The sequence below is a fragment of the Magnolia sinica genome, chromosome 18, assembly GCF_029962835.1.
Source record: "Magnolia sinica isolate HGM2019 chromosome 18, MsV1, whole genome shotgun sequence".
NCBI lineage: Eukaryota > Viridiplantae > Streptophyta > Magnoliopsida > Magnoliales > Magnoliaceae > Magnolia > Magnolia sinica.
The window spans coordinates 7503957-7528463 of NC_080590.1; the positions used below are offsets into that span (position 1 = coordinate 7503957).

At 41.1% G+C, this 24507-nt stretch overlaps 1 protein-coding gene across 5 annotated transcripts in view; it reads left to right on the forward strand.

Annotated features, from left to right (window-relative positions):
- The window catches only part of LOC131232245 (uncharacterized), a 142531-nt gene that overhangs the window by 16034 nt on the left and 101990 nt on the right, over window positions 1-24507 (forward strand). For 4 of the 5 annotated variants that reach the window (XM_058228453.1, XM_058228452.1, XM_058228454.1 and 1 more), the window contains 15 exons: window positions 12357-12527; window positions 12973-13065; window positions 13168-13492; window positions 13612-13716; window positions 13800-13895; window positions 13990-14057; window positions 17806-17926; window positions 18011-18208; window positions 18304-18507; window positions 18584-18693; window positions 18839-18935; window positions 19053-19151; window positions 23509-23673; window positions 23760-23834; window positions 23922-24428. In XM_058228453.1, the coding sequence (XP_058084436.1) occupies window positions 12357-12527; window positions 12973-13065; window positions 13168-13492; window positions 13612-13716; window positions 13800-13895; window positions 13990-14057; window positions 17806-17926; window positions 18011-18208; window positions 18304-18507; window positions 18584-18693; window positions 18839-18935; window positions 19053-19151; window positions 23509-23673; window positions 23760-23834; window positions 23922-24428 (2434 nt within the window). Of the gene's footprint in view, window positions 1-12356; window positions 12528-12972; window positions 13066-13167; window positions 13493-13611; window positions 13717-13799; window positions 13896-13989; window positions 14083-17805; window positions 17927-18010; window positions 18209-18303; window positions 18508-18583; window positions 18694-18838; window positions 18936-19052; window positions 19152-23508; window positions 23674-23759; window positions 23835-23921; window positions 24429-24507 lie in introns of those variants that run through there. The other variant, XM_058228456.1, reaches the window with a different exon arrangement.

Below are 24507 nucleotides of genomic sequence, written 5' to 3' on the forward strand. Positions count from 1 at the left end.
ACAAAATACTTGACGACCTATGGTCTAACTGAAGTTATGGCCCATGATAGAGCAGAATGGCATAACAGATTTGCGTAGCCGATCCTAGTTAATTGGCATAAAGCTTAGATAACGACGACGACGATGATGTGATCTTATGCAGGCCTTTCTCATGTGTTATTTATATTGTTAATTTTAAACTCCTTATGCCGGAAGGTATAAGATTTGATTAATTGTTAGCCTAATGATGAAAGGTACCTTTCCCTGTAGTGAGTGACATGAAAGAAGGTTGCTTTTTTGAAGATTGATGAGTTTATATATATATATATATATAAAATTTTATTTTATTTTAAATTTATTAAAAGACCTGTTAGGAAGCGGGGAAAGAATATGAGGACTTGAGAATCAACAAGGACAAACAATAGCTATCCTTTTCAAGAAATGGATTTCCAATATGAAATCCACACTTTAACTGCTTCCACAATATACCCAACCGACCGGGCAGAGTCCCGAAACCGCCATCTATTCATTTTGCCCCAAATCACCCACCATATAGCCGGGAGAGTCAAACGCCAACTGAAATGGTCCTGCCTCTCCTTGGATCCCTTGTGCCAAGCACAAAAAAGATCTTTGATCAAACCTGGCATGATCCAGAGCTCCCCAAAGTCAGCTATGAAAAAATCCCAAACCTTCGACGTGAATGGGTAGTGGATGAATAGATGATTGATGGACTCAGCATCTTGACTACGCATGCAACTGGAATAATGAGGGACCTCTTCCTGAAGGTTGTCTATTGTCAATACCCTTTTCCTCTTCACCAAGTGAAAATTGCTACTTTAGGCGGTGCGTAGAACAAAAAATGGAAGGTGTGCTCATCTTGGGCCATAGAGGCGTCACCTCTTAACGGATTTTGGAAAGACATGATAGAAAAGAGACTGAAACTATGCCCCTTCCATGCCATCGCTTTGGCCCCATCGGTTGGAATAATTGGTTGTAGTCGAATCAAAAGAGAGAATCTCCTCGACCTCACTATCTGATAGAGGTCTCTTGTAAACAGGAGCCTGGGCCAGATGCAATCCATAGGAAGAGAAGCATTTTGCCACTATGAAACCTTAATACGGGGCGAGACTGGCCAAATTGCGGAAGTCAGAGTGCAGCGGGGAATCTGCACACTGCGTGTCTTCCCAAAGTTTGATTCTAGTGCCATCACCCATGGAAAAGGATATGCCTCGCTGAAACTCCTCCTTGATCAAAGAGATAGATTTCCAAATATGGGATGCCCTGTATAAGGAAGATCTCCTAGTCTCCCAACCACCCTCCTAAAAACCATACTTATAAGCGACAATCTCGTGCCAGAAGCTCCCTTCTTTTGTCTCGAACCTCCATAACCACTTTCCTAGGAGGGCAACATTCATATCAGCCAAAACTCGCAGACCCGCCCCTCCTAGTGATGAAGGTTTGTAAACCTCTTCCCAACTTAGCAAGTGAAACTTGTTACCTTCATTGGCACCCTTCCAAAGGAAATCTCTTCTCATTTTGTCTAACCTTTTGCATACCGCTTGTGGGCACTTGAATAAGGGCATGAAGTATAAAGGCATGTTGGAAAAGGCTATTTTAATGAGAGCGAGGCGACCGCCTAGAGAGAGAAAGCAGCGCTTCCACCTGGATAACTTTCCTTCAATTTTCTCAACTACCTTGTCCCAAAGGTGCTTAGCTGGTTTACTTATACATAATGGAAGCCCCAAATAAGTGGATGGGAAAGAACCCTCTTTGCATAACAAAACTGAAGCTCAGAGCGACACTTCTTCTTTGGAGAGAGGCATTCCCAATTACTTGCTTTTCCCCACATTAATCCTCAAACCGGAAACTGCTTCAAAACATATAACCACCTTTTGCAAATCAGCAACCATATGAGGATCATCCTTGCAAAAGATAATCATATCATCATCATATTGGAGAAGAGATCATATAAGATCCCCCATGGACACACCCTGAAACCTTCGATCAACCCGGTCTCTTGGTCTTTGGAAAGCATACGGCTAAAAGCTTCCCCAATCACTAGGAAAAGATGAGGAGAGAGAGGGTCCTTTTACCTAGACTCCTAGAAGTTTAAAATAACCTTTTGGTGACCTGTTGACAATCATGGACAAGGATGGGGATCTGATGCAAATCTGAATCCACTTCCTCCACTTTGACATGCAACCCTATCTTTCTAGCATATAATTGAGGTACTCCCATTTGAAGTGGTCGTAGTCCTTTTCAACATCAAGTTTGGAAATAATACCCGGGTTCTTTTCTTTAAACTGAGACTTAATGCACTCATGCGCTATAAGAGTCGTGTCTAGAATTGGCCGACCTCCAATAAAAGGCCCTTGATTAGGTGAGATGATATACCCCAACACTGCTCGAAGTCTAGAGGCCAGAATCTTAGGCAGAATTTTGTACGGGCTCCCTATCAAGTTAATAGGTCTAAAATCTTTTAACCCTTCCCCTCCTTTAATTTTGGGTATTAAAGTGATAAAAGACGCACCCAATTGTGGCAATAAGTGGTTTCCTTCAAAAAATTCCTTGACAAAAGCTATGACATCATAGTTAACCACATTCCAAAAAACTTGGAAAAATGCAATGGGAAAGCCATCGGGACCGGGGGCTTAAGTCTTTGCCCAAACTATCCACCGCTTCTTTAATTTCAATTTCTAATATGGGTTTTTCCAGCCCTTTTGCCAATTCATCCAAAATTCTATTGAAGTAGAGAAAATCTAGTTTTGGTTGGTTCCAATGAGCCTTGGACATGAAATTCTTGTAATAGTTAACAATAGCCTCACACACCTTGTCTTTCTTATGAATTCTTACACCTTCCACCTCCAAGGAAGAAATTTTGTTGGAACGTGCCCGTGCAGATGCTATGCGATGAAAGAATTCCGTATTCCTATCACCTTCCTTAAGCCAGAGTGCCCTTGATCTTTGTCCCCATTTTATCTCCTCTTCTTTAAGATGCTTAGAGTTTATTCTTGTAAAAGATATGATCGTCTATCTATGTCCACGGGAGATAGCGCGCCCCCTTCATCTTTTAGGTTGATGTTATACATCTCTTCCAATGAACCTACCATCTCCTTTTTGGCCCTAAAGATTTCTTTATTCCAAATCTTCAGATTTTCTTTCATGAGTTTCAATTTCTTGTGCAACTTGAAACCGACCAACCCTTGCACCTGATAGGAAGAGCATCATTTTTCAACCATATCATGAAAACCTTCAAACTCTAGCCACATTAGCTTAAACCTATAGGGTTTTGTACCCCAACTTTCAACATCAACTTTTAGAAGAATGGTCTGTGATTAGATACAGGTCTCAGAAGCCCAATAACCTTCACCAGCAGGAATCGATCCATCCACGCTGGATTTACAAGGAATCTATCCAACCACGATATGATCGGAGAGCTTTGGCTGTTCGTCCATGTGAACTTGGCACCTGACATTGGAAGATCAATCAACTCAGCCCGCTGAACCTAGGTGGAGAAGTCCTTGATGCTTTTAGAAATCCGAGTTCCCTAATACTTTTCATGCGTGAATCGGGTGACATTGAAATCCTCCCTAAGCACCAAGGAATGTCGCACCGCACTGGAATACCCTTTTGCTCTTCCCAAAAGTCTGATCTCTTCTTCGCCTTGCAAGGGCCATAAACATCCGTGAATTACCATATAAAGCCAAATGAGATATCAATAAGAACCACTGAAACAAAAAAGTCCCCACACCAACTAATATCCTTACACAGTTACACCATATGTTGGAATTCCGAGCCACGAGTATGTTGCCCTTAGAGTCATTCACATCCAAACAGACAAAATCTTTCTACTTAATCCCCTAGATAGAATTGAGAATAGATATGTCAAATGAGGATAGTTTGGTTTCCTGCAGAGTTAAAATTTGAGCCTTTGATTTCTGACTCAAGGCCTTGATGTGAGCCCTCTTGTAATTGCAACCCAACCGCCTCACATTCTAACCAAGGATGATCATTGTGACATTGATCTTGCCCTTCTTCCCCTTACCGCCTCACTGGACTTACTCCCCATCTCATAATTGATTGAGCTTGCAAGCTTCAACTACTCCCTTGGCTTCGACAAAGATCTCCTCAAAGGGTGCTTCATACCCAAAGAACCTCTTTGCTCTATGAATTGAAATAGCGCTACTGCATCATCATCACAAGCCTTAAAAGACATACTTAGCTTCTTCCTAACTCTATAGATGACGTCTTTCATCCAGTCTAGCTCTTCTTCTGAGATAAGCTTGACTGTACTTTCCCTATCTTTTGAATCAGCCATCTTGACATGGAATTTCGGAACATACGCACTAGGATCTACCTTGTTGGATTTAGCCTGCAAAGGGGAAATATCCAGTCTCCATGACTTCTTCCCCCATAATAATCCTAGGTTGCTTGGCAAAGTGTCGTCGACTACTACCAGTGATCTTGATTCCCCGTTCGCTTGCAATTGTCATCATCAGTTTTGCCTACGCCACTAGATTTGTACACCTTACCTTGGTATCTGTCCTCCATCATAACGATAACAAACTAGCCTTCCTCCTCCCTCGTGATCTTGTTAAGAAGAGGAGACTTTCCTTCTTCATAAGGATCACCTGAGGACCCCCTTAACTATTAGGGAGGAGAAATCTCCTCTTAGTAGCAAAATGAGGGAGAAAAGGTCCCCTACCAAATAAACCCAACGAGTCTCGTGCTAGTTTTGACTCACGTGCTAGACCGAGCATGTGAGAGTTAAGACACTTTGAAGACGTGGACATCTCTAATTCGACCTCGGCCTAAATAGGGCATGTGTCAGCATTCTTCGGCACGCAGAGACCATCACTCGAAAAGGTGGAGCCACATGTAGGAAGCTCGAGGGAGGTTCGGGTCACAGGAATGGTGATCGAGGGGGACAACTGTTGGCACACCATTGACTTGTGAAAAGGTTTGGTTTTGAGCCGACAACGTGAGCCTCTTCCAACCTACTTCTTCCGCGGAGTTCTCAAGGTCGGGATGAACCTCCCTTCGGACATCATTCGAAAAAGCTGGCATGACACGAGTGAGAGGGACTGGCCCATGTGAAGCCTCTCCTGCCACCACGTGGGAGGAGGGCGGAATACCTAGCCTCCTTTAAACACCTGTGAAGCACCTTACTTCGATAGGTGGATAGGAATGCTCCACCTGTCCACCTACCACCTGACATGCCAATGCCTTAACTCTTAATATGGTGCTCTTCCGGACCATCGAGATGGACCTCCTTCCCGATTACGTGCTCCGATGAAACCCGATTGCCAACCGACCTTGCCTTTTCCATTCCTCTCTTCGTTTGCAAGGGACTCCCCACAACACCTCCTTTACAATTATCAACCGCAAGGAGATTTCCCCAATCTTGAGCATGAGGCTTCCCGATTCTGGTAGGGCTCCTCCTAATGCACAGACGTGCCGCACTGACCTCTTCCATGGTCTCAGACGCCTTGCCAATGACTTCAATTTCCCCAATACCTAATAGCTATGAAAACATCCTTGTTCCGTAGCTCCAGCGGGATCCCCCCTATTAGGAATCATGTAGTTTCGCTTCCAAAGATCGATCTGTCCTCTCATCTGCGAATAGAGAGGACTGGCCCTTCGTTGAACATCGTCCCCGCCGTTATCATCTAATTGATGTCACTCCTTGATTTTACTAAAATTCACACTTCATTAGCTCCCAGTGGCTTCATCATGTAATCGTAATCATCCATCCTACAACATACCTCCAACCAAGTTCTTATTTGAGAGAACAAGGCTCCAACTCTTGTAAGAGTGATTACTGACCACTGGAACGAGTCTTTCGCCATCTCCACCGCTGCTGGGTTAATGCATACCTTCGGCCTCGATTATGAAGATTTCCTCCATACCCATCTAACTTGGGAAAAGCCGGTCTCCTCCTTATCAGAAGATACCTTCTTCAGTTGAGGCTAGCAATCCTCATTACCTATCAAGGCTTCTTTGATGGATTTAGGCCTCCCTCGTTGATCCTGAAGCAGATTGTCTAGCTCCCATCTCTTTCACTGATGGTTCTTCCGCTATACTAATAGATGCCATCTTTGGCTTCCATGCCTTCGAACCTCTACCCTTCCCGCCAGCCTCCTCCTTTCCCTCTGGGTTCGCCACATTAGGGCCCAACTAGGCTTTTTGAACCAGCGTCTTCTTTCCAATAAAGCTTGCCCCATTTAAAAGCCTAATAGCCTCTTCCAACTCCTCCTCAGTTCCCACGCGAACAAATGCAAACCCTCAAGGAACTTCTGACCCTCGAAAGCGGGGGATGACCACTTCTAAGACTTCCCCCGCCCTCCCAAACACCCTGGCGAAATTAACCGGCAACCATCCAACAGGGTGCCCTTTGATGAAGAGAGTCGGAAGCTCCTTCAAGGTGTAAGATGCCTTCCCTCTCTTCTCATCTCCATCACTCTTCTTTCCCTCTATAGGAACCCACCCCATACCTTCCTCATTAACCTTCGTTATTCAAACCTCATTGTCTCTTTCATCCCCCTCCCCCTGCTGCACATTCTCCTCGGAGCTAAGAGGTGTAGACGTTTTCCTTTCCTCTGGAGTTGGTGTACCTATACTCCTCTCTGAACAACCATCATCCTGAGAGGACCCTCGTGGATTGTCACTCTGTCAGCACTGTTCATCTTGTGGAAATGAAGCTTTTGATTAAGAAGAAAGGAAAAAAAGCCTTCATGACTGTTCACCTTTTTCCAATTGTTGTGGTATGAATATCGTAATTATTCTGCTTTTCTTATGGTTATTAATAATTTAAGTGTCACCTGAGTGTTATCTATGGCCAGTAAAATTGAGAACAATGCTTCAAAGACTAGACACACACACATTTGAATATCCTAATTATTGTGCTTTTATTATGGTTATTAGTAAGAGTGTGTGTGTGGTGTGTGAGATGCTCACACACAACTAGTTGGACGTCCAACTAGTTGCCTAATTTAGAGATTAATTAATGGCTCGAGTGGGCCTCATCGCGCTGTTAATGTGAAATCCACCCAAATCATCAGGTGTGTCACCCCATGTTAGACTTGGGGCCCAAAAATCGGCCCGATCCATTGTTCAGGTGGATCATATGATTGGAAATAGTGTAAGGGAGGAGCTCACCCTCCAAACCATTTGCCTTGGTGTGGTCCACTTAAATTACACATGGGCCTGATTTTTGGGCTCCAAGCCTAGCGTTTCGTGTGCCATCTAATGGTTGGAATGGTTGTACACAATCATCATGGTGGGCCCTATAAAAATCAACAATTGACGTTTCTCTCCCAACTTTTTCCCTTGGTATGGCCCACCGAAATTACATGTCATCCTAATTTCTCAGCTTTGGGCTCAAAATGGGATTATACATCTAATCGTCGGAGTGGATCTCGCATACATATCAGGGTGGACCCTGTAAAAAATCAAGGGTGGCTGTTCGACTCCTATAGTTAACAGAAAGAGTTACGTATTCCCAAAAAAAAGTTATTTTGGGTCTGACGAATTGGACCACAAGCTATGGTGTACTCATATAACTTCTAGAGTATTAGGTGCATGTGACATCCAATCCTTCCAATAGGTGGGCCCCACCATGAGGATTGTTCGGTGCAATGGTCAAAATATTTGCATATCAAGTGGTCCACACCATATAAAACAACATTCAAACATTGGGAAATAGCAAAACACAAGCTTGGTCCATTCATTACTCAATGAATGGTTGTTGCATATTTTCCAAAAGGTGAGGCTCATGTTGGACCAACCTATTAGATGGTTTGAATGTCATATACACATGAAAGTTTGGAAGTTCTCTCCTTGGACGTTAACCTATAGTCTAGCTCTGTCTAACACCTTCTCATTACACTCATCAAAACAAGTGATTTTACTCGACACCCGCCCTTGATTTTTGATGGGCCCCACCATGATGTGTATGAGAGATCCACTCAAACAACTAGATGTGTTATCCCACTTTAGACCCAAAGCCAAAAAAGAAGGCTCACCTGTGATTTAGGTGGGCCACACCAAGGGAAAAAGTTCAGAGAGATGTCCACCCTTGATTTGTATAGTGCCCACTGTGATGATTATGTAAAATCCACTCCAACCATTAGATGCTACACCAAAAGCTAGGTTTGGGATCCAAAAATCTTGCCCATACATGATTCGGGTGGGCCACACCAAATGAAGCAATTTGGAGGGTGATATTTTCCCTGTACACTATTTCCAATTGTATAGTCCACTTGCATCATGGATGGGGATAATTTTCAGGCCCTAGGTCTAACATTGGGCGACACACCTGATGGTTGGGGTGCATTTCACATTTACACCACAAAGGGGCCCAACCTAGCTGCCTTTGACGTGAAATACCCCTCTCTAACATTTATTAGCGTCAGCTAATGACATTAATTAATCGTTAAATTAGGCAACTAGTTGGATGTACTAGTTGTGTGGGGGAATTCTCTCTCTCTCTCTCTCTCTCTCTCTCTATATATATATATATATATATATATATATATATATATATATATATATATATAAGGTACTATATGCTCGACCGTATTATACCTTCCATAAGGTTGAGTGCTGGCGGCACGTTATTCGTCGGATGGGAGATTGTATAGGGAAACTGTTATTAAAATACCACTCCACCTCTATCTCTCTCACGCTTATTTTCTGCAAAAAAGCCTTGTGCTAGAAATTTAGGTGGGGCTTATTGTGATTTTTTTTTTTTTTTTTTTTGTGAAATCCACCCTATCCATCTATTTTTTCATATCATTTTAGGACGAGAGGCCGAAAATGAGCCGGATCCAAGTTTCAAATAGGCTGAAAATACGAGGATTGAATGTCCACAATTGAAATATTCGTGGGGCAGTAGAAGTTTTAAATTAGGATAATGTTTGTGTTTGAAGTTCATCTCGGTAGGAATATTGCTATGAATGGTATGGATGCAATTGAAACACCACTTTCGACCCAGAGAGGTTTTAACGGTAGGAATTTCTCTACCCACCTCTTCTTTTAGTGCGGTCCACTTGAGCTTAGGATCCGGCTCATTTTTGGCCCTACGTTCTAAAATGATCTCTAAAAACTGATGGACAGGGTAGATTTCTCACAAACACTAAGGTTGGTCCTTACTAAACACTGTGCCATCCCTAGAATTTCTTAATGATAGAAGTTCAATTCATGTTGTTTCCATCCACTTTGTGTGCGGATTAGATACCGCCAGGTTGAGTAGCTAGACTGGCTACCGAAGTTACGTCACCAAGTTCCGTGGGCCCCACCATGATGTATGTTTTATATCCACACCTTCCATGCATTTGGAGATATCATTTTAGGGCAATATGCAAAGAATGAGTTAAATCCAAAGATCCAGTGGGCCCAACACAGAAAACAGTGAGGATAGTGACACCCACCATTAAAAACTTCTAAAGGCCACAAAAGTTTTAGATCAAGCTAATATTTGTATTTTCCCTTATATCATGTCTTTTTTAACTTTTGAACAGGTTGGATTTCAAATAAACATTATAGTGGGCGTTGGGATAGTTTCAACGGTGGGAATCACTCTCCCCACTATTTTCTGTATTGGGGTCCACTACAGATTTTTATCTGCCTCATTCTTTGACTCATGCCTTAAAATAATATCTCAAAATGGATGGACGGTGTGGATACAACACATACATCATAGTGGGCCCCACAAAACTTGGTGACGTAACTTCAGTAGTCGACTCGCTACTCAATCTGTCAGTATCTAATCTGCGTACATCCACTTGAACGCGGATTGCGTCCTACCCCGCCCGGACAGATTAATGGCTCTGTGGGGCCAACGTGATGTATGTGTTTTATCCACGCCGTTCAACGATTTTCTCAGATCATTTTAATATATGAACCAAAAAATGAGGCAGGTCCAAGGCTTAAGTGGACCATAAGGTGGGGATTGAACGTCTACCATTACAAACTTCTTGCGAGCTGGAGAAGTTTTGGATCAAGTTGATATTTGTGTTTTCACTTCACTCGCATCTACATGACCTTATGAATATGTTGGATGGTAAAGAAACATAACGCTGACGCTTAGAAAGGTTTCAACGGTGAGTGTCATTATCAGTGCAGCCTCCTTTGTCGTGGTCCACTAGAGCTGTGGACTTGCCTCATTTTTAGGATAGTAACTTCAAACAATATGAGAAAATCTTTTAACATCGTAGATAAAACACTTACATCACGGTGGCCCCCACAAAGCCTTGCCCGGATGGATTACTGTCTGTGCGGGGTAGGACACAATACGCATACGGATTCCATGGACGGGTTACGTCACCAAGTTATCTGTGGCCCACCATAAATGTATGTGTTATATCCATACTGTCCATTCGGTTGGAGATATCAATTTAAGGCATGAGACAAAGAATGAGCTAAATCCAAAGCTGGAATGTACCCACCATAGAAAACAGTGGATAGAGTGACGCCCACCATAGAAAACAGTGGATAGAGTGACGCCCACCATTAAAAATTTCTAAGGGCCACAAAAGTTTTTGATCAAGCTGACATTTGTGTTTTCCCTTCTTTCATGTATGCCTTAACTTATGAACAGGTTGGATCTCAGATAAACATCATAGTGGGCCTTAGTAAGGTTTCAACGGCGGGTGCAAGACTATTGCAGAAAATGTGTGAGAGATAAAATTTTTACCATCCGAAGAATAATGTGCGCCAGCACTCGACCTTATGGAAGGTACAATACGGTCGAGCGTACAGTACCTTTTCCCTATATATATATATATTTAGAGTAATGCTCACCTACTCACCTTCTTAGGTGAGCACCCATGTGCACCTTTGCACACGTGTCATGGGCACAAAATCTGAATGGTCCACGTAATGCGGCACCCTAAGAAACCCCTAAAGCCCAACTTTCAGCTTGATCCAAAACTCTGGTGGACCATAGCAAAGAGAGAGGCAAATCAAGGGAGGTATCTGTTCCTTTTGCCATGGCCCACCAGATTTTTGGGTTAGGCTGAAAGTTGGGCCCTAGGGGTTTCATGGGGTGCCGCATTATGTGGACCGTTCAGATTTTGGGCTCACATCATGTATCAAAAAGTGCTCACAAGTTCTTGTGAGAACCGGTTCCCAAGTTAGCATTTCACTACACACACAAATCAAGGGAGGTAATTGTTTCCTTTTGCCATGGCCAACCAGAGTTTTGGATTAGGTTGAAAGTTGGGCCCTAGGGGTTTCATGGGGTGCCGTATCACGTAGACCGTTCGGATTTTGGGCTCACATCATGTATCAAAAAGTGCTCAGGAGTTCTCGTGAGAACCGGTTCCGAGGTGAGCATTTCACTATATATATATATATATATATATATATATATATATCTGGAAATGGTACTATGAGGTCAACCTCATGGGAGCTTCCCATGAGGTCGAGCTCTGTGGGTCCCACTGTGATGTGTGATGGACATCCGCCCCGTGCATTTTTTAGGTCCCCTCTAGGTTGTTGGACGTGCCAAAAATCGACCATATCTGAAACTCAGGTGGGCCATACCTTCGGAAACCACAGGAAATCATGCCTAAAACATCTAAAAGCACTTGGAGGGCCCACCTGAGTTGTGGAATGGCATAAAATTTGGTGTGGCCCCTCATCCAAGTGGGACACACACAATGGATGGGCTGGATGTCTAAACCACATCTCATTGGGCCCTATATATAATCAGGAAGGTTTCAATAGGCAGGAATCCACTCTCAACTGTTGTCTGTGGTGTGGCCCACCTAAGTCATGGATTGGCCTGATTTTCAGGCCCGTGGCCCACCATGGAAGGGTGCATCTGATGGATGTCCCTCACACATCAAAGCGGGGCCCACATAGCTCAATCTCATGGGAAGCTTCCCATGAGGTCAATCTCATAGAACCATTTCCCATATATAAATATATTCTAGGGCCTAGACTTTGCGGATCTGCACTTTATGAGTCATGCCTCTTTGGATCTCAAAGGTGCTATTAGATCAGGATTAACTTTTGGATCCAGTTGTTGGAGATTTTAAGTTATATCCACTCATATCTGTGCAAAGGAGTTGCAGATTCCGTACTACGCACCATATCAGGATATCAGAGTGACTGTGCTGTATAATTGTGCATCTGCACACTCCTCTTGCCTCAAATTTTCATCTATTGATAGGAAGCTAAAATAGAGTGCTTGTCTTTTAAGAAGAACCATTGGCAATTTCACTTTTCTTTATTAGAATGCATGTGTTTTAGGAAGAACCGCTGGCAAATCCATTTTTCTTCTAGGAACCTCTTTTTATTTTTATTTTTATTTTATTTTAATTTTTTAAATTGGCTTTTGATATACTTTAAATGTGTTTATTTTGCTGCAGTGGGAAAATGTCATGGGAGCATGTTCTGAGGTATGCCAGGCTTCGCAAGAGATATATCTCTCTTTATGCTTCTCTCTTGAAATCTGATTTCACTCGATTAGTGGTTGATGATGACAAAGACATCGAGGAACTAGATCGTGAACTCGACATTGAACTCATACTTCACTGGAGGTAATGTGCAGTCTTTTCTTGTAAGAATCAGTTGGAAGTGATTCATCCCAACAGAATACATTGGAGAGGTTTTACTCTAGGTTCTTCATGAGTAAGCTCTAAAGGTTGAGAGAAAGTTATCTAGGTCTATGGAAGATAGGTGGCACATCATTTGTCATTGTTTTCTTGACCGATAAAACTCGATGATTTAGTGATCAAAAGGACCATTTGGAAATTGCTCAAGTTGTTGCAGGTTTAGTTCCATTCCGTTCTCAGCAATTGCAGATAAATTCTTTCATGTTCTTGGATCCATCTGAGAATGCTTTACTATTTCTTTTGAAGTAGTTGGAAAAACTAGATGTGATATGCATGCAGCCTGCTGGTGGAACTTTTCTGTTAGACGTCTTGGTACTTGGAATGTTCCTTTTATTTGTTGAAGTTTGTTTAATTCTTTCGTCTCATGCAGGATGTTGGCCCACAAATTTGTTGAGCAGTCAACAGAATATGACCAAAACTTGAAGAAACAAAAGACAAAGAGATCGTGGTGGTCACTAGGATGGTTGCCAATTTCACCTTGAGCCTTTTTAATCTTCGATGTCTTATCTCCTATCTTTCTATTGATGATATCTGAAACATTACCAATGAATATCACTATTTTCAGGACTGAGCAGTCCAGTAAGGATGGAAGCGAACCAGTGCGTTTCAGTGAGGAAGACTGGGAACAATTAAATAAGATCATTGGCTACAGGGAAGGTGCGGATGAGCATTTGGTGGAAACTCAGGACAGGGAAAACATGCTTCATACCCTTTTGGAAATCCGTATGAAACATAATGCGACAAAGCTCATCAATGAGGGTCAGGAGTCTCTTGCTGAATTATCTTGTGAAGGGCTGAATTGCTCCGTGAAACTTTATTCAGAGGCGAAAGTTTTTGACTTGAAGTTGGGATCATATCAGTTGTCATCTCCAAATGGGATTCTTGCTGAGGTTCAATTTACTATTCGGACCGTTTCGCTTTCCTGTGGAATTCTGACATTTCCTTTTCTTGAAAACCTGGGTATATTCTCGCTGAATTAATACCTGCACCTTGGTCTCTCTTCATGCAGAGTGCTACTTTTGATGATTCTTTAGTTGGTATCTTTTCGTACAAGCCTTTTGATACTGAAGTGGACTGGAGTTTGGTTGCGAAAGCTTCCCCATGCTACATGACTGTATGTTATTTTGTCCATCCATTTCTTGGATCGTACTTACATTAAGCGTTTGAGCTTGTTTAATGATGACTTTTTTCCAACAGTATCTGAAAGAATCCATCGATCAAATTATCAGTTTTTTCAAAAGGAGTACTGCCATTAGTCAGACCATAGCTTTGGAAACTGCAGCTGCTATGCAGGTGCGATTCCACTTGTGATCGATCTTTCATTTTTGGTAGCCTGCATATTTGTAGATTGTGAATTGACATCTTGCCTCCATTGTGTTATGTAAAGATGACAATTGATGAAGTAAAACGTACTGCTCAGCAACAAGTGACCAGAGCGTTGAAGGATCATGACAGGTTTCATTTTGGTTTTTAGATTTACGTGAGTTGTGTTGTTGATTGCATTCTTTCTAATTGAATAATTCATTAGCTGTTTTAGTGGATCAATTAAGCCACCCAGAGGCAACCAAGGTATTCCGTATCAGTATCGGTTGGTGTAATGGTGCCCTCCGATACTTATACGGATACGGGGGTGAAACGGCGATACAGGGGGCGTAACGGCCCGTAACGGTGCAAATTTTTTTTTTTTTTGCCAAAAAAATATGGATTAAATCCGGAATATTCTAAGCATTCCAAATATGCATTCATTTATAAATTGGAACATGTTTATGGTGGTGTAACGGTCCACTCTTTGGTGAGAAGTTGTATCGGACTGTCTAATGAATTTATGAACTAGATAACTTGAATTTGAATACAAAACTCATATATTTAATTTTCTAAATATCTAATTTATATACTTAACAATTTGATATTATTTCTCCCAATATTTCTTTAAAAAAATGAAATTAAATTTAGGTAGATGGCGTTGCCAATTTGAGGCTGACTTGAAGGACTAATCCATGCCCCAAATCAGCCTCAAATTCATGCAATATATTGGCATTATCCCACTTATGAATTGGCGGACATTTATTGGATAGTGAATCATGAAAAAAATAAAAAGGCCCTATTTTAAAAAATAAGCGTCTACAAATTAATAATTAAAACTATTCAAACAATTTGATTTTGACATTGTGAGTTAGCATCTATAGTCCATAATTTAATTGGTAAATTTTAAGTTAATACATGTCTCGTGTACAATTTTTTAAGGGCCCGAATTAGGTGGGACTCGGATTGTGAAGTGTAGCACACGAGTGTCAAAGTTTTTTGGGCTCCACCCGTGATGAATGTGTTATATCCACACCGTCTATCCATTTTGCAAATAATTTTAGGGCATGAGCCCAAATATGAGGCAAATCCAAAGCTTAGGTGGACCGCAACATAAGAAACGATAATAATTAAACGTCCACCATTAAAAATTTATTGGGGGCTACAAAAGTAGATCAAACTGACATGTGTGTTTTCCCTTCATCCACGTCAGTGTGACCCAATTAACAGGTTAGATGGAAAATAAACATTACAGTGGACCTTAAGAAATTTTTAATGGTGAGCATTCTATAACCACTGTTTCCTATGGTGTGGTCCACCTGAGATTTGGATCTTATTAATTTTTTGGATCATGACCTAAAATCATGTGGCAAAATGGATGGACGGCATGGATAAAATACATACATAATGGTGGGGCCCACGTGGCACGTGGACCTTTTATTAACTCGTGTGATAAAAGCGTGCTGCGTAACTCGTACGCAGTCCGATTTCTTTTTCCGATACCAAATGAAAAAGAAGAGAGAGAGAGGGAAACCGAAAAGAGAGAGAGAGAGAGAGAGAGAGAGAGAGAGAGGGGGGGGGGGGGGGGGAAGAAGAAGAAGGCCCGTAGCTGTAGTAGTCCAAGAAGAAGAAGAAAAGAAAGAAAAAAAAAAGGTGTTTTTTTTTTTCCTATTTTCTTTAGGCCCGTAATAGTTGTTACGGGTCCGTAACGGCCGTTACGGTCACAGGAGTGCCCGTTTCGACCCCGTATCGCGTAACAGTGTCGGCCGTTACCATTACGTATTGGCTGATACGGCCGTATCGTAACGGATACGGGACACCTTGGAGGCAACATAGGTTGAGGGCCTCAATGGACTGGTTTTTTTTTTTGAAAGGTAAGGATATTTTATTCCCACAAAACCAACACAGATACAAACCCAACGAGAAGGATCTTTACTATGGAACAAATGACAAATGGTGATAGATCATCTAGTCAAAACCATCATGGACCCCCCATCCCAACTACTGATAGAGCTCCCTGCTACCTTCCTTGAAGACCTTTCTACTACCAGCCCAGGATATAACCCCCCCTTTTTTGTGATTCATTCTCTATTAGCTGTTACAAAATGTCCTAATGTTCTGCTCTTCCCAAGTTGACCAAATACTAGCCAATAGAGCTAGCCTTAACAGAAGTTTCCACTTTTGGCCCCTTCATCCCCCACTCCAAGCTTCAAAAAAGGCCTCGTCAAGCCTGGTATTATGATCCAAGGAGAAAAAAAAATGCATTTTGTAATAGAGAAGATGAATCACAAAAAAGCTATCACCCTGGTGGTGCCTTTATATGCCCAAATGTATGCTGTTGGAGTGATAAAATCCCTTTGATTTTCTCCTAGAAGAGAGTCATATAGTGATTTGACTAGGAATAATAGGCTGGGGGTTTAAAAACAAAAGAAAGATATGGAGAATAGTGGCTTGTGAGGCCACAGATTCTAATGATGCAAGAAAGACAACCTTGTGTTGACTCACTTTTAGGTGATATAGAGAGAAGTTCAGCAGTTTTATAATGTAAATGCTACTAACAAATGAAAAATATAAAATATAAAATGCACAATTGCATTACAAAAAAGCGATACACAATAGTCCTCTAGTTCTTACAATATATAAGCTTATGATTCAAGACTTCAACGAACCCCTAAATTAGAGTGCTATATAGAGCCCATTATTTTTTATGACCTGAAATGATTTAATAATCCTGTTGTAGACCTTTGAGTTGAGTTACCAAATGGATCCTTTAGCCATGTGTCCTCTCCTACCCAAATATCTAGATGAGAAAACACCAAGAACTCAACAAGGATACTTAAAATTTCGTAGTTTTAAAGGTAATTAATGCCACTGAAATTAACGTTAAAAAAATAATGCCACTAAAATTATAAGAAATCCTAATTGCAGGAATAGAGGATTCACATACCAGATCTGCTGCTCATCAATCTCCAGGAATATTTGAGAATTTACAGGGAATGAGAAAGAAGAAGAGACTGAGGGCTACATTACGCGACAGCCCACTTGCCGGTTGCTAGCCAGTCACCAATATCCTCCCATGCCTTGCAGTAGTAAAAAGAACATCTCAGCACGTTTATTCAATAAAAAAAAAGATATAATAGAATAGTGTCTTAAAACCATATCTGTAGATTGTACATAGGTTTCCTTCTAGGACTCAAATCTACTTTCCCAATTTAATTATAATCTGAACTTGCTAAAAAATAAGAGAACAACTGAAGAAAAAGCCCTTACTACTAATGAAAATTTCATGCATAGGGTCTGATGTGTCTTTATGCACAGTCGAATGGTTGTGTATACTGCTGTACATGTCACATGCATGGTACTCTCTGCACATATACACCAGTCACATTGCACTTTTTACATATAAACTGATATTTTTTGGAACCGGTCACGCTGTGGCCTTCTCCGGTACAAACGTGTGGCCTGGGACTTGACTGCATCAATTATATTTAAGTCTTTAAAAAAAATAATCCTTTTCAATCCACTGAAAGAGCAGAAATGTTGGGAGCTACTCTCAGATCAACCAGAACCAATACAGGATAGTTAATGCTGTGTTGGAAATGGCTACATATCCCTATATGTTAGCTATTTTCTGGATTGTTTTGGACAGATCTAAGCATGATCCAATATGCATGTGCACATGAGAATAAAATCAATCTAGGGGAACCTTCCTCATGCTTGAAATATTGGTCTCCACAATTATTTCCTCTGGTGGTTTTGCTTGTGTGCATGCAAGCTGTTGGTTAGTCAGGTTTTCCTGTGTTTATGATGCAAGCTCATCAATTTAAATGTTTTTTTTTTTTTTTTTGGTTTGATGCAATATCAGGAGTTCTCTGTTTATCTTACATTCATTTGCTGCTAGGTTTTTGCTGGACTTGGATATTGCAGCTCCTAAGATTACCATTCCTACCGAATTTCGTCCAGACAACTTCAATGCAACTAAACTTCTACTCAATTTAGGAAATTTGGTGCTTCGCACAGAGGTTAGCTTAGATGCTTTATATTGAAGTGAGTCTGTTGAATTCCTCCAGTTCAATTCTAAAGTGAAATGTCTTACATATACACAGGATGAGCATGATTCACCAGAAGAAAGTGAGCTGTACTTGCGGTTCACTTTGAGTTTGAGTGATGTTTCTGCTTTCTTGGTTGATGGTGACTATCATTGGAGTCGAACTCCTCTTGACACACCTACCTGTATTAAACCAAATTATACTAATTTCCTGCCTGTCATTGACAAGTGTGGGATAGCCTTAAAGCTTCAGCAGGTTATTGCTTCACTTATCCTTTCTGCATAAACTGTTGTCTGGTGACAGCATCTTAATCTCTGCTCTAATCTTGTATGTTTAACATTATCATATAGATTCGATCAGAATATCCTCTCTATCCATCAACAAGACTTGCTGTTCGTCTGCCTTCTCTGGGATTTCATTTTTCTCCTATGCGTTACCATCGACTATTGCAAGTTGCAAAGATCTTTCAGAATGATGACAGTGAGACCTCAGATTTTCCTAAACCTTGGAATCAAGCTGATTTTGAGGGATGGTTGTTTGCTCTTGCATGGAAGGTCCGTTTTTCACATTTCCTTTCAAAGAAATATATTGTTGGATTGAGTTCTCTAACCATCTTCCACTATTCTATAGGGTGTGGGAAACAGGGAAGCTGTATGGCAGCGTAGATACTTTTGTCTGGTCGGGCCATTTCTTTATATACTGGAAAGCCCTGCTTCCAAAACTTACAAACAGTGTCTCAGGTTCTTATATAGTACTCTTTTATTTACTCATATCTGGCATTTTGTATCTGTCTGTCCTTTCAAAATTCCAGATTTTAAGCTGTAAATGAGTGCACCAGAAAATAGTTATAAAAACTGTTAAATCTCTCACCTCTTTCTTCTCCAGCCTACGAGGAAAACAAGTACATCAGGTTCCTCCGGAGCATGCCGGCAATGTGGAAAATGTGTTAGCAGTTTGTGATGCTGGGCAATCAAACATCAAGGTCTGGTTCACTTGGTCGTTATTTTAATATAGTAATTTAATCTTTATTTAGAAAATTGAAACCTGTTGCCTGGATGGCATGTTTCTTTTTTCAATTTGCTTTATACTTCATGTGTAGGTCATCGAACTTGTCAATGCACTGATTTTACGATGTGATAATGATGATTCACGGCGAACTTGGCAGAACCGCCTTCAAGGGGCTATCTATCGTGCATCGGTGGGTTCTCCTGGTTTATATTTAGGCATGCACATATCTCTCACTCATCATGTGTGGACTTGTTGAAATCCTGTTTGTCTGCAACTTGGGTTTGATAAGATATTTGAAAGCTAAGTTTTTCCTTAATAATATTTAGTCTTTGACAAGGTTGTTTTAACTTACATATGTTTTCCAATTGCAAATTCAGATAAACTACACATAAGACATAACTTTATTGGTTTAAAAGATAATTTTCCTTTAATTATGTTTAATCCATGATAAGGTTAGGTTGGTTTACATTTATGTCCATATCAAAACTTCATACAATTTATACAGAAATTTAGTTACTTGGCTTGTTTTCAAGTTTGGAACCAAGTACATAGAACTGTAGTTTATAAAGAGTGTAAACATGGGGTAATTATTCTCATTTGTGAACTTTTCACTTGGAGCCCTGTCATTCTAGCACATGCATCAGATGTCTAGCTGTGGAAAAGGGAGACCAAACCATGACAATTACTTGGCATGAAAATTGGCCTATCCATCTGTTAGGTGGGTGTCACCATTACATTGAGTCAGATCACAGGCTGTCCATTGATATTGAATGGGCAACCCACCTGTTGAGTGAACCAACATCCATTCTAATCCTTGTAATCTTTATGGTGTGGCCCACCTTCTGCACAGCTCTGAAACATGTGACAATTTGCGGAGAAAGACAGGATTGTGCCTGCATGTCGAAGTTCACGGATTCAATCATCTTTATAATGTAGAATGTTTATGTAAAGGCGTATTTACAATGCTCGTTGGAGGTTTTCTAGATTTCTAGATTATCATCCCAATTCCCATCAATACCCATCATTCAAAATCTCAGATAGAGCAAGGTCAGCCATTCACTAGAACATTGTAATATGCATATAAAAGCTTCGAAGTCATTTCATTGCAAATTCAAGGAAAATCTTGTAGGTATGAGATTTGCATGTCAATGTTATGCATCTCCAACTTGCTTGTTGTCACTCTCATAGAATATTGTTTTCTTTTATAATTGTTATATATTGGCAGTTATACATTATTTTCTATGGTGTGGCCCACCTGCTGAGTGGATGGGACTGATTTTTGCATGAGGTGATCCTCATGGTGGGGCCAACTATTGGACGGGGTGGACGTTGCACACACATGACAGCTTGGAAGTTATCCTTTGGGTGGATGGCAACTTATCATGTAATCGGTTGGATGTGAGCTTTTTGCATGGGTGATCCTCATGTGGGGCCAACCTCTTGGACGGGGTGGCTGTCACATTCACATGATAGCTAGAAGTTATTTGCTGGGTGGATGGCGACTTATTGTCTAACTGGTTGGATGTGAGCACGCGCGCACACACCATGATTGTGGGTGGTTGGGTGCGAAAATGATTGGCTGGGGGGACGGTTTGAGTTTATGAGGGTAGGGGGAAGGGTTTGAATTTATGAGGTTGTTTAATTATACCATGAAATGAGAAAATGCCATTGGAGTCAGTAACAACTAGTAGTGCTGGCACATGCAGCTTATGTGGAGAGAGGAAGCTGTATGCTATTTTTTTTGAAAGGTAACGATTTATATTAAAACGAACCAAAAAGAAGACAAGAGAAGTGAGAGACTGCTGAGGAAGCAGAAACAAGCTACACCTCAAGGAAAAGAAAGTCAAAATCCCTAAACATATCTACTTGAGAGGCCCATTCGATCAACAGCCGTTTAGCTTTTACTGACACTACATCGGCCGAGTTAGACAAATTCTCAAAGCATCTGCTATTTCTTTCTGCCCAAACAGCCCACCAAATTGCTAGGATAGCCATCCTCCACAACCTAGTCTCTCTCTTTCCTATTCTGGTGCCATGCCAGGCTTTTAGGAGAAGGTCCGTCAACTCCGATAAACACCATCTGATTTTAAAGCGCCTCAGAAAATCTTCCCAGATAGAAGCTATGAACGGGCAGTGGATCAAAAGATGATCCGCTGATTCTGCATCCCTCATACAGCACAGGAAAACGTTGGGTAAAATCATCCCTCCTTTTCTCAAATTGTCGACTGTAAGTATTTTTCTGTTCCCAACCAGCCATCCAAACACCAGAATTTTCGGAGGGGCAGAGTAGTACCAAAACCGGTGAGAAATCTGATCCACTGGAGAAGTAGGGTTGGAGTTGAGCAATCTTGTATAGGGACTTGACTGAAAATAGAAGCGATTTATTTGCTCTCCAAACAATTCTGTCTTCCTTCAATTGGTTTGGAGAAGAATCATAGACAAAGGAAAGTAGGTTCACGTATTCCTCGATCTCCTAGTCTTGGAGATTCCTTCTACATTGAAGATTCCACACCGTCTTACCATTTAGAATGGAATAACAATCAGCAACCCATACATCCTTATTGGATGCTACCCGAAACATACTAGGGAATCTCTCTTTCAGCGGAACTTCACCCAACCACCTGTCGAACCAGAACAAATTCTGTCACCCTTTCCAACTTGAAAATTAATACCTTGAATGGTCTTTGATTTCATCTGAAGGATGCCTTTCCAAATTGCCGAGGATCTGTGTAAAGACGAGTCTTTTGTCCACCACTCCCCTTTTGATCTACCGTACTTGCACTTGATTAAAGCGTTCCATAAGTTGTTGCTTTCTGATCCCAATCTCCAGATCCATTTGCCAAGAAGAGCTTGATTCATAGATTTTAGATCCTTTATGCCTGCTCCACCATCTTTAAAGTGCTTACACACTTGCTTCCATTCAACCAGGTGAAACCGCTTCCTCTCCCCCTTTCCTTTCCAAAGGAAATTTCGTCTAAGCTTCCCTATAGTGTGTAAGACAGAAGATGGGCACTTAAATAAGGACATGAAGTATACAGGCAAATTGGAACGGGCTGCCTTTATAAGCGCTAGACGGCCACCTAAAGATAGGAACCGACATTTCCAGGCTGCTAAGAATTTTTCAAATCAATTAACAACCTTTTCCCATTGAACTTTTGGAGGAGAGCCTATGCAGAGTGGGAGACCAACATAGGTTGTTGGGAAAGAGGCTGGGGAACAGCCGAACATATTCGCGTAAACAGAGATTTCCTGCTTCTCCGGATTCACTCTGAACATTTTGGATTTGACCAAGCTAATCTTGAGGCCCGATACAACCTCAAAGCACCGAATGATTGTATGCAGGTTCTGAATCTTTTTAGTAGTAGCTTTGGAGAAGATGAGGATATCGTCCGCAAACTGAACACGAGAAAGCGGGCTGGACATACCTCTAATCGGGATACCGCTGATGATACCCTGACTATGCCCTGACTGGAGCATCCTAGAAAGGGCCTCGCCCACAATTAGGAAGAGGAAAGAAACTGTATGCTATTGGTGGGAGAGAGTAGAGGTGAAGGCAGTTGTAAAAAGTTGGATTTCTTTTCATGAGCTATCCTATGATAGGTCATCTCATTTTAAAAGTGGTTTTGGCACTTCAACCGTACACATGGCAGAGTTTTACTGCAATCCAAACGATGCAAATTGTCGACCCAACTTTGCATGCCACTCAGCCTAAACATTACATTGAGAACATGAGGTTTACCATTCTTTCCCTTGGAATTTGGACCACTCACCGTTTTATTTCCAACACATGGCCTTGGACTGTTATCTGCTTGATTGCTTTGATTTTAGAGATGTGGTCCCTCCACAATGCGACTCACAATTTGGGTGGTGTAGAATTTTTTTTTTTTTTGGAACAATGAGAACACATTTTATTAAGAGAAAGGCCACAGCCAGAATATACAAAGATTATACTTTACAAAAGAACCTCCAAAGAGCCATTATTGCTCCGCCTCTTTGGGTTGTGTAGACTGTAGATAGCTGTAGTGAGTCTCCAATGTGAGGAGATAAGTTGCAAACATTTTTACGATGATGGTGAATTATCATAGGAGCCTAGTCTTTTTTTTTTTTTTTTGGGATAGAGACATGAATTCCTCTAGCAGCATACAGCCATACTTTTTAAATGCCCTCTAATTAGATTTAAAACCCTTCTGATGCCTTTCATAAGACAGTTTTAGCAAGTTGGAAACTAGTTTTAGGGAAAATTTTCCTTTGGCTACTAGCGTTATATATTGCAGAGATGAAGCACTTTATTTTCTCAACATACGCCATGTGCATTGAATTGATTGGCTCCATACAACACTCGTCAATCGCATTTTGTGCTCTTAATGTACGCTATGTTTGCAACTCAGAGAAATAAGGATGATGAATTAGAAAGAATGTTCTCTCTTTTCTAATAAGTTGTGTAACTTTTCTGGTATACAGTATTACTTTGACTATGCTCATCTAATATGCTGAGCAGATCTTTCCATCCTTAAAGAATAGAGACCTCATAGTATCTCTATTTGCAGGCTTCTGCTGCTCTCACAAGTCTATCCGAAATATCCTCTGATCCTGGGGATACAAAAGTTGAACCTGTAGATAACAGCAATACAATGGATTCTGTGAAGATGGAGAAAATATTTATCACCGGTGTTCTTGATGAGCTAAGGATCTCCTTCAGCTCCAATCATCGAGTAAATTTCTGTTGTTTTTCAAGTTGTCTTTCGCATATTATGTAAAGTAAACTACGAAATTACCTATAAATGTCACTGTTTCCCAGAGGAGCCAAAGTTTCAGGAAGATGCTTCTGGCAAAAGAAACTCCTTTACTTGAGTTTCGGGCAATAGGTGGTCAGGTAATTTTTTAATGAACTACATTTTCATTCATGGATGTTCTTTGGTTTCTTATTTTGGTTGGGAAAGTGATATATAAATAAAAACAGGTGGAACTTTCGATTAGAGGAAATGACATGTTCATCGGCACTGTTCTGAAGTCATTGGAAATTGAAGATTTATATAACTGTGAGGGAATGCCTTTTCCACGGTATCTTGCAAGATCTTTAATTGAGAGCACAGCTATGACCACTTCAAACATACCATCATCCCTTGCTGAGGCTAGACGCCATACCTATAGCAACAGAGATCTGAATCAAACCGATGATGATGATAATTTCTTTGAAGCAGCAGACGATCTAGTTGATGTGGTTGACTCTCCTCTACTACTGTCGGGAAGTCCATCTGAGTACTTTAGTGCCGAAAGCTCCCTTCCATCTGACAAATCCTCAATAAAATCTCCTAGCTTTACTCGTATTGCTGGTCTACTCCCAGATGCTGAACTTCAAGCTGGAAGTAAGGACTTTGGAATGATTGATACATTGGGTAGTTTTGTGAAAGCCCAAATAGTAATTTATGACCAGGATTCTCCTTTATATAATGACATAGATAAGAAAGTGAGTAGTCCTCTTCCTTTTTATGTGGCATCCCATTGTTTCTTCATCACGTCATGGACTAATTGGTTCTTTGAACTGT